Here is an 11339-nt window from a genome sequence, read left to right on the forward strand (position 1 = left end):
CCGATGGCACGCCAATAGAAATACAAAAGTTCCCCTACATAAACCAATGGTGTGGCCACATTGTTACAGCGCTCAGCGAATCCCCTGCGGATCTGATGCAACAGGGCTGCAACTAAAGTTACACCTTCGAACTGCAACATGATGTTCTTCCGCTGCGGCGCTACGAAAACTAGTGCCGGCTTCACCGTCTGTTTAACACTCCCTCAATGCTCTCCACACTGTCTCTGTTAAACTCTATAAGAATGTTTAGCTTTTACATAATATATTTACCGTGTTTTTATTCTGTTATTTTGAGCGTGACTGGACTTTTAGGTAAGGCTGAGTTCATACCCGTGTTTTTCTGTCAAAAACTTTTTACCAGCAGGCTACCTAATATGTCTAGTTACGATATTTGTTTTTGTGGAATACATTCAGCATCTAAAGAAATCCTTAATACTGGTAAAATGACATTATAGTCAGTATGTAATTTTAAATGCATGTTATTTGTACTTTATATCAATATTACCTTGAAAAGGCAATTTTAATAACATAAAACAATTAAAATTAAATGACAAAATTCAGATGAGATACAATAACAGTGTGTTTATAGAGAGAGTGAATGAGGAGATGTTATTTGAGCGTGTCTGGGTAATGGGAAAGTCCCCAGGTTCATGACGTAACGGCCAGCTGAACTCTGTAAACTGCGGATGAATCTCGTCTGTTGTGATCCGGTCCGGAGCATTAGGAGTTTGCAGAAGTAGCGGATTTAAAAACTTTCTGTCTGCAAGTCTGTTCGTCGAAATAGAGCTTGATGAAGACTCCCTGACTATGAAAAGGGAAAATATGGCTTTTTAAACTGCGACTGTCTTCCTCCTCACCGTAAAGCTCCGCGTGCTTTGCTCTCGCGACGCACTACAAGACTATTCTGAAACTATGGGGTGAGTAAAAGTGCTTTCTGGCTTTGGGGGAAGTTAGGAGAATAAAGTCTAACTATAACTAATAAACCACTTTAGACACTTTAAAATAACCTTACATTTGATCCTTAATGTGTTTTACAGGACTTTATTATCCTGTATTACTATTTTAAAATAACTATGTCAAAGTCATTGTGACATGTTCTAAAATGTGAATTATTATTATTTTTCTTCCTTAATAATGTTTTGAAGTTGACAACTACTACTTACATTCTTAAAAATAACTTTCTATATATCTATGTATGTTTGAGTCTATATTTAGGTTATGAAGGTATAAGACTATATCATGTTTCAAAAAATGCAATGTTTTTCAAATGATCTTTTCATGTTCATTGTTTGTAATTCAAGTTATTGTTTTTATGTTTTTTTGTTGTTGAATTTTTTATATTTTGACAATCAATTAAGGGCTTCACAGCATGAGGTTACAGGTGCTCACAAATGTAAAGGGTTTATTTGCACACAATAAACTTTTATAATTGTTTTATTTTGTTTTTTTTATCTTTAAAATATTAATATACATTTCTATTCTATCACCTTTGGGGGAAATATTTAACCCTTTAGTGGATGGAAATGGAAATTAAAATAAATTTTTTTTTTTTAACATTTGTTTATTTTCTAAAATTTTTTTCCCACAGGTCTTCAGGTGTTTCCACAATTATTTCATCCACCCATCGCATGGTTTGTGCTTTTGAACAATTTAATCGAGGCAGAAGACACAATGGCGGCATCGATCCTTCGCAAGAATATTCCTCCCATTTCCACAAGCGAGCTTGGCGCTCCCCCTCTCCGACAGGCTAGCCATAGCCAATCACGGCCCAGGAAGGGGGCGGAGCCAGTGGAGAGGCAGAACTTAATTGGTGAGTTTTGCCAAGACGCTTTTTTATTTTTCCACATCCCGAGGTCGGAGCCGCAGTGCAGCACGGGGCTAATGTCGTACAGTGAGTACAGCTAAGTGGATATTTATCGAACGCAGACGATGCTGTTCAATCATTTTCAGATGATCGGTTAGTTGTTCACTTGGATTTCTCGGATGTATTCTTTCATTCTAGGCTTTTTTCAAATTTGATTTATCCTCTCTTTGCGTGATTTAAGATTTTTTTCCTAAATTTGTAGTTTTTATTTCAATTATTCTACACAATCAGCTGAAAGAAAAAATGGATTGCTTTATTGATTCTAAAATTATTTTTTGATTTTTTTTTCATAGGTGATGGTCACTCAGATTGGATGACGGAAAAAGTTGATTTGTCTTCATTTGTGTCGACGACCGAGTCTTCTCCCAGCTCATCCCTTCCACCCTCGCCGTTAGAACAAGATGTCAAGGTGCCCTCGGATCTGGAGGTCATGACCTCTCTACTGCAGGAGGAGCTGGCTCAGCTGGAGGACTACTTCCGCTCTGAGTCCACAACCACTACAAACAAGTTGGAGAAATCCTCAAAATGTGACAAGGGTGCTCAAGCCATGGGCTCCCAGTCTTATTATCAGTTACCCTACGGCTCGTATGGGACCAGCCAATCAGAAACCAGCCCTGTGGTTGTTACCTTGGCAACAGGGGAACTGGACCTGGCCAGCTTCTGTGGTGGTCCAATCGGCAGAACCAAAATTGCGCGACCCGCTCCGTACAATTACCACCACCGCTACCACCACAACAACGGGCGAAGGATCATTAGTGAGGCAGTGAAAGTCGGGGAGGAAGTCGGACTGGATACGTGGGGCTCGAGGGGAAGTTACTCAGGAAATGCGGAGTTGTCTGTGAACCACTACTCCACGCTGAAGACAGTGAGCAAGAACAGCTTCAGCAGCGTCAAGAAGGTGAGAGAATGTGCTTTATCGTTGAAGGAAGAGGAAAGTTATTGTTTTTCCGAGGGAATGTTTTGCAGCGAGGAGATAGCTCGAGGTTTTTGTCTGGGTGGCTCGTACGACAGCCACCACAAGCGCGAAGGACAGTTGATGCACAATGTGAAGGTCAATGTAAGTTACGACAGCACGGGGCTGGAGGTCTTGCACTGCGGTAAAGATGGAGGACTTTCCGGGGGGATTCCCCAAGAGACAATGGTGGCTGGTGACGGCTACTTCCACCAGTCCATGGCCAGCACGGAGCCTTACCATAGCTTTATCGGGGACCTCGACCAGCCGTCACAAACGCAGGCTGTGGAGCCCCAACATGGCCACTACCTCTATCCAGAATGCCTTGCAGACCAAAGCTACGAATGTCTGTCCAGAGGGGAGGGTGAGGGGTCACTCATAGGTGCCCCCATTCACCGCCCCACCCAGAGGCTAAAGGATGAGCACTGCTCCATGAAGCCTGCTCTGGTCATGGGCACCGTTCCTGTGGAAGGAGTCCCCGGAGAGAGGAAGCAGAAAAAGAGAGACCAGAACAAAACTGCTGCTCACAGGTAAGCTTTTTTCTCGTTTTAAAAGCATGCTTCAGAAATGTCTAAAAATGAGACTTGTATTTAGAACTGAACGGGGTTTTTTTGTAAAGGTTGGCATTACTGATCAATGAGTGAATGTGAAACTGAAATGGCAGGAGTGTTACATAAAGCTTTAAATGTCCTGCAGTGTGTAGAAGGGAAATGGAAAGTCCCTCACTGCCTGCCAAATTCAGCCCCACCTAACCATTTACTTAAGTCTGCTCCGTCTGTGCATGAGATGTGAGGAAAATGCAGGAAAAGTCTTAAAAATGATAGTAAAAAGTTGGAAGAAGAAGAAACTGATCAGGTCTCCTCAGGGGATGGATTTGTGTGATGTAGCTCAGAGGTCACGCTCACAAGGCTCGTTAATAAAGATGCAAGGCAGCAGAAATTTGAAAGCCAACCTAAATTGGTCCCTTGTGTTGCAGGTACAGGCTGCGTAAGAGGGCGGAGCTGGACTCTCTGGAGGAGGAGCTGCACGGCCTCGAGGGGCAGAACCGGGAGCTTCGTGACAAGGCGGAGTCGGTGGAGAGAGAAATCCAGTACGTCAAAGATTTACTCATTGAGGTCTACAAGGCTCGCAGTCAGCGACTCAAACAAGACGGCAGTGCCTGAAAAAAATAAATGAAAGAAACGCCCACACTGACCTCCGTTTGCAGAACTCCCCGAAAAACCAGCACCAAGAGAAAAACTCAAGTCAAGACTGGCTTTTTCGTCTCACAGGAATGAAATGGTAGTTGCATGATTTTGATAGTTCTTTTCTAAACAACAACAAAAAAATATGTTCCAAGAGGATGACCCAAAAAAAGAAGAAGAAAGAAATTGGGAAGTTTCCAAACGAGTGACTATTTATAAGAAGCCTTAGTGAGGTGGAGGAGATGCTGGACTTGTCCGTGACCACTGTGATCCGAACTGCACTCACAGCCTTGCGATGACTGACTCTGTGCTTGCGATGATTTTACAAAATGAATTAGTTAGTAGTGATGGAATATGCTTGTGGTTTTTTTGTGACACACACACATCGAGGCAGTTCCATTCTAAATATATATTTTATTTTATATTTTTACTTAATGATGTTCATTTATCTTTTGCTTTCAACAATCAAATGAGTGAAATAAAAGCGATTGCTGGAAATAAAAAGAAGTGTGCTCTAGAAATCAGAAACTTTTAGAGAATTTGCATTGCTAAGATGTTGAGTATTTACACTCCCCCCCCCCGAAATACCCAATGCATGTTTGATTTTGGAAAAAAAGCATGTGCGAGTGTTATTTGAAGGCAATATTCTGTTAACTGCATGGCTTCGAGATCTCCAATTTCAACTGATTTCTCATCAGCTGGCGACTTTTCCCTGAGTTCCCCATACCCCCCAAACCCCCCCACCCCTCGCCAGTGTGATTCACGCTCAGGCTTTTTTTTCTTTTCCCCCTGCTATGTGAGACATTCACTGGCTTTATTTCCTTTATTCTTCTTCTCTTGTCTCTTTCGGCTGTATTTCGCGGACAAACAATCACCTGTTGACGCAACAATAAATCGTTGTTGGGTAACTTCATGGGAATTTGCTTTTCAATCGATCAATTTGTCTGAAATTCAGGTCCTTTTACTAATAACCGATGTCAATGTCAGGATATTATACATCAGGAAAATGACAGCCAAATAAACCAAGTAATGTAGTATCATTGATCTCTGCCTTTTGGACTGTTTTTCACTGCATGCTGCTCATTCATTCCGCAGACATTACACAACTGTCCATACACTGAACACACGGAAACCTTGAATTTCTTGAAATGTATTATGTCAACAAATTTCACATAACTGTATTAGGTTAGTTGACAACAATATTAAAACGTTTAAATAGGTTCAACTTAATATTATTATTATGTGAATTGTATTGACGTAATACATTCAATTAAAGTCAACGTTTCAGTTGTTTCAGTGTATCTCACACCCAAAACAGCACACACAGAATAAGAAGAGGGTGGGATTAACAGATAGAGAGGGGCACTCCCATTACCCTGCCCATAATAACTGCTGCCCTCTTTCTGGGCTGCAATGCAGTCAAAGTTATTTCCCAGGATTCCCCGCTGGACGGCAGCACAGCAAGACAGCACTGAAAAAACTGAAACGTTGACTTTAATTTAGTGTAATATGTCAACAAATTCCACACAACTGTATTAAGTTAATTGAAGGCAATAATATTAAGTTGAACCTATTTAGACTTAATGGTATTGCTTCCAACTAACATAATCCAGTTATGTGAAATTTGTTGACATAATATATTTAATTAAAGTCAACGTTTCAATTTATTCAGTGAGGCTTTGATTGACACCTGAGCATCAAAACAACATGTTCCCTCTAGACGCAGGTTAGGATCGAGTCAACTCGTCCAAACACAGAAGGAAATGTTAAAATGAAAATACTAATAGGCATCTTTTATGTTTTTGTTACCAATATTTCAGCACTATGATTGAGCCTAAGGGCAGGAGGGATATCAAATCTCCGGCAGTCAACAGACAACATAATTTGCCTATCTCATCTCCCAGCTCGTTGAGGGTGTGTGTGTGTGTGTGTGTGTGTGTGTGTGTGTGTGTGTGTGTGTGTGTGTGTGTGTGTGTGTGTGTGTGTGTGTGTGTGTGTGTGTGTCTGTGTGAAATCTCTTGGTATCTCTCCTAGCAGTCGTAGGCCTTTCAAGTGCATGAGGCAATATCACACAATACTTGCAGGAGGAGGAGAGATGCGAGTGAACTATCAGAATAAGAAAGTAGAGGGTTGACAGAGAATGCCGTTAAATCTATTGATTCTCTCTGTTTGTTTGATACAGATGCAATGTGAAAACGGATGTATTGCCGACACGATTTATAATGGGATGTTGCAGCCTGTTCAATAAAGATCTCGCTATTACACATTACTCAATAAACAGTGTCAGATGAGTTCCATTGATTTGTTAAATAGATGATACAATAACATGAATATAAGGCAGAAATGTGAGCTAAATGACGATCAAAAAAAGCATATAAATATAGCAAATACATTTTAAATACATGTAGAGGGAAAATGTATGAATTAAAGTACATTTTAAACCACTAACATTAATACTGAGGCTACTAAAACGTATTTACATTTGGTTAAACACTAATAACATATATAGTTTAAATCATAACAACTCATAATTACTAAGATTAGAAGTGTAATGTAAGAAAAAAAGAACATATAAGAACCAAAGAATATTTGGGGAAATACATTTTAATGAGCAATATACTATATATGCATTATTTTATTTTATTTTTTTGGCCTATTTTTTCAGTCATACGTAAAGAAGCCATTAACTACAGCAGAAAATAATTATCTAACGTAATAAATTTAAGTCAATTTAAAAGCAATACAAATAATAAAATTAAAATCCTGGGTTTTTTCACAAGCTTTAGAAAAAAGCATTACATTGAAATAAGGATAGCATTTTATCATTGTGAGATCACTAATACAATACTGGACTTTTAACGGACAGTTATTATAGAGTCAGAGTCAAGTATGGTTCACATACAAGGAATTTACTTTGGGACAAAATACAGTACATGTATATTACAAGTGGAGGGCTGTGTATATTTTAAAACAGGTTGTGTTATACAGAAATGTGCAAAATATTCGCTGGGATGTGCAGGGCTCACAGTATTAAAAAGAACAAGCTATTGCTCACATGATGTGCATTAATGTACTGTGAAATGGGGTGAATCAGTGTCAATAAATATTCCTAACTCATCAGAATAAGGACAATACAGAAGAAAATGTGACCTGTTGTCTTCCTGTTGATGTTTTACATCTGCCAACTTCAAGGGTCAGGGGAAGGATTCCTTAACAACTAAACACACTTGATACCCCTTGATAAATTTGCTCTATACATAAGAACCAGAGCCATAATTGTTCTTCATTCCAAACGGTTGTAAGTTTTTAGTTTAGGTTATCATGTAGCAATAGATGTTTTTTTCCTCATTGTGTTCATGCTGCATGATAAATGATTACGATACATTAATTATATTACATATTTCTCAACAACAGCATGAAGCTGCAATCTTTATGTATTCTGACATACTAAGCAAATAGTACATTAGTACCAATAATCCAATCCGTATCACCCTGAACAGATAAAGTAGGATAAGATAGATAATGATATTAAATATTATATCAAATGACTGGGTGTGCAGATTTGAAAACATTTCAAATTAATGGTTCTATTGAAAGTCATGGAAATACAGTGTCTACAGGGAGAAGTGAATCCAATTTTAGTGAGCACATATCATTTTCCATTCAGGTTTACTGTAAAGAGATCCCTCTCACCACCAGGTGTCCCTCTACGCTCAGAAAAATCCATACACAGTTGTTTCTACAGTAGTCCTGCAACAAGAAATATTGTGGAAAAAAACACATTCCAGTACAGATGTTTAGCTTTGAACAGGTTTTTTTCTAAACAAAAATCTAATTCATCAGAGCAGCAAAACAAATTACAGAAGAAGATTACCAGAAGCATATAGTATAATCAAAAATGAAGAAACAGAAGTAGAACAACAGTGATTGAAGAAGTATTCATATCTTTTAGACAAGTAAAATTGGTATACAACAGTGTAAAAAAAACTCCACTCAGCTGTGGAAATGTATTTATACAATGCAAGCAAATGTGGGTTACTGGTTTGCATGGAATACCTCATAGTTTAATCTATAACAACTTTTCCAATTTTTTTTTGTTTGGTTTAAATATATCTCCGATCAATAACAATCTTTTAAACACATCTTTAAGGGACCTGGAAATCTTCACACATCTCACAAAAAAAACAAATGTCAACTTTTTATGAAGCAGAATCAAGTTTAATGCCAGGTACGTTTCACATACAAGGAATTTGCTTGTGTTTGGTGGTGCCAACATAAACAATCTAAGAAACTAAGTTGCAATGGTAGGTACAAAATACAAAGATAATAAAAATAAGTATATTTAAGAAACTATTTCGGATTAAATAAGAATAAAGATATTCACCCAATTTTTATTTAAATATACAAATAACTTAGAACAATGAATATATGACAATTTATGGCAAACTGCAGTGTATTATATTTTAAAGTGGAGGGCTGTGCAGACACGTGCAACAATTAGTAAATAAAGTCAGAATTGAGCATTAACATGCCTCACAGTATTAAGAAACGCGCCATTTTTGTGGCACTAGTGGAAATGTAAGAAGATCACCAAAGTGTGTAAGATTTCATCGCTGGAGACCATGAATGTCTGCCCAAAAAATATGGCAATCCTTCCAAGAGTTGTTCAAATATTTTAGTCTTGACCAAATTAGTTGACCATCATGTCAACCCCTAGAATAATATTAAAAACATCTAATCCTTAGAATCAAACCATCTCACTTTGCCAATTTGTAATGTTTTATACTGAAAAGGTGCATCCTCTAGGGAGCTTGATAACATTTAGTCAATTACTAGTCGACCCAAGAATGGATTTGGTTATTTCTTGTGTAGAAGATTGGAACAAAAACAGGAGGATTTGTTATCAAAATGCAAAGAACTAATACAACAACCAATTCAATGGTGGTCTAGCTATATATGTATACATTGACTTGGCTCAAAGTGATGGTCAAATGGTGACTACAAGACATGATAGCAAATCGATAAATTCATTTAAAAGACTCAAATCATCATTTGGCTTGTGACAATCCACACAAAAAGTCATGGCAATCAGAACAATATTTGACCAAAGTATCGACTGTGCTTGAAAATTAAGAGCTTTATGATTCATGTGTGCTCATTTTATTGAGAGAACATCAATATACAAGCACATTTTCCAAGAAAAGCCTGACCTTCAATAGAAGTCACACCCACATTGTCATTGTACACTGTTATTGCAGTCAGTACACAAACAAATATATTATTGGAAATGATGCAATACATGCACAGATGGATGTAAACCTAATGGTAACCTTGGCAAACTGCTGCTAATTAAACTGAGAAGCAAAAGGTAAATAAAGCTTGACAGTTAATTCCTGACCTTGTAAACAAAAGTTGATAGACCAATCTCATTTCACGGTCAAGGTTTTCTCTATAACCACCCACATTTGTTGTTATTTTTTCCTGCTTAGAACAGCTCCTCAATTTCCTTTTTGCAGGACTGGGTTTTGTCATTATCAAGTGTAAATGCAACTTAAAAATCACCACGCAATTTGTTTTGTGTCAGAACTTGGGCTGAGAACCCACTTCACAACCAATAACATCAGATGTTCCAAATGCCATCACCAAATTTGATATGAAAAATTCTATCACCTAGCAGCATCTGTTATATGTTTTGATTGTAGATACTGGCTTAAGAAAAAAGAGGTAAGACCAAGGCAACACAGGATCCCGTTAGAGACAGTGGGGGGTGGCGGGGTGGGCAATGTGGAAGAGGGTATGTGATGCAAGAATGGGGGAAAAGAGAGAGAAGGGGGTGGGGGGGACTACAGTGAGACTTTAGTAATGGTGGAGAGCAGAGGATTAGATGGAGCTCAGTGTTGCAGAATGGCCTGCAGCTCTGTTTGAGGCTGTGTGTACACCAGCAAGAAGGTTTTAAATATGTTATGAGCAGCATGTGCAGCCAGTGGGGGAGGAAGAGTAGGGAGTGGGGGCTGAGGTTAATTCTGCTTGGTGAGTAAATGGGGGGTAGGCCAGTCTAGGAGAGACCAAACAATTGGTGCAACTCTGTGTTTTACCAGTACTTTTAAGGGGCCCTATTATGTTCATTTTCAGGCTTTATAATTGTCTTTGTTAGCCTCTATTGTGACATGCTTAAATGCATTCATGTACAAAAAGGTCTTTATTTTTCTCCTACTGCCTGTAATGCATCATCTCTTCACCCTCTGTCTGAAACCAGAGCCCAGTCTGATCTGATTGGTTAGCTGGCCAGCTCTATTGCTAAGCCTATTGTGTGCAATATGTTGGAGCGCTCGCCAACAGAAGCGCAAGTCTTACATAGCAATGTCATTATGTACTTTGGGATTTTAGGCGTGTGTTCCTGTTGAAGGCCCTGTGCACGTCTACAGGAATTAAAACTACTGCTGCACAGCTCTGCTGAATTAAACGCTCAAGCATGTTGCACCTTTAGCCGCACCCATATCATTGATGTCATAGCGGTTATTTTTCATCAGCTGCTTGAACATCATCCAATTTTGATTCAGTTGGTTTGGGTTGGATGTGTTTATCATTGCTTTTCATATCCCTCTTCAGCACATAGAATCAACTGTGTTGCATTTAAAGTAACATATCAATAAGTTGAGCTAACCTAAAAAGGTGGGGAATTTAGCAACATTTATAGATTTCTTTTCACTAATGATATATATACTTGTGAAAGAGGACAAATACATAGCCAAATCATAAAAACACTACTTTAAAATGAGCACGATTGAAATGTTTCTATGATAATGCTTTTGAAATGTTTTGTACTTTTTACGACATTTTTCCCCTCAGGGAACGCTTAACCCACATAAATCCAGCCTTAACTTGAAAACATGCAAAAAGTTGTGTAAGCCTGACCTGAGTTAATCTCTCTACATCTAGAAAATGATCTTGTTTAGTCATACTATATATGTTTCAAACCTCATGGAACTGTTTCTCAAGTTATGCCAAAAGTTTTGAACTGTGATGCGAAGAAACAAACACCTCCCAGCATGTACCCAAACTGGCCCAGCAAGCACCAACACATCTAGGGAATAGTTGAGTGACACATGAAGGAGGCCGACAGCTTGGGGAGTGTGCTGCTTCAATGCTTTGTAATGGAGGAAACTTGACATTTCAAGCACACACCCTGAACTCATTCGTACTACCATTTTTATATTTTGGAAAACAATTTAAATGAACCTTTCTGTCATTTTTGTCATATGCTAGTGTTTTCTGTGTAACAGTATAAAGTATGTTGACCTATCTTAAATCGACTCATACTTTCTGTGTTTTTTTTAAA

General features: G+C 38.5%; 1 protein-coding gene across 3 annotated transcripts; it reads left to right on the top strand.

Moving 5' to 3' along the window:
- Nucleotides 1-213: 213 nt before the first annotated feature.
- On the top strand, nucleotides 214-5044 carry atf5b (activating transcription factor 5b). 3 transcript variants are annotated; one of them, XM_063906456.1, is made up of 5 exons: nucleotides 253-312; nucleotides 640-917; nucleotides 1589-1810; nucleotides 2158-3346; nucleotides 3793-5044. In XM_063906456.1, the coding sequence occupies exons 3-5, from the start codon at nucleotides 1672-1674 to the stop codon at nucleotides 3977-3979; spliced, it is 1515 nt and encodes a 504-aa protein (XP_063762526.1). In that variant the 5' UTR covers nucleotides 253-312; nucleotides 640-917; nucleotides 1589-1671; the 3' UTR covers nucleotides 3980-5044. The 3 variants fall into 3 exon arrangements, with proteins under 3 accessions (XP_063762525.1, XP_063762526.1, XP_063762527.1); XM_063906455.1 differs by having other exon boundaries at nucleotides 214-917; XM_063906457.1 differs by lacking the exons at nucleotides 253-312; nucleotides 640-917; nucleotides 1589-1810 and adding an exon at nucleotides 1884-1957.
- Nucleotides 5045-11339: the final 6295 nt, after the last annotated feature.

Source organism: Eleginops maclovinus, chromosome 18 (genome assembly GCF_036324505.1).
Source record: "Eleginops maclovinus isolate JMC-PN-2008 ecotype Puerto Natales chromosome 18, JC_Emac_rtc_rv5, whole genome shotgun sequence".
NCBI lineage: Eukaryota > Metazoa > Chordata > Actinopteri > Perciformes > Eleginopidae > Eleginops > Eleginops maclovinus.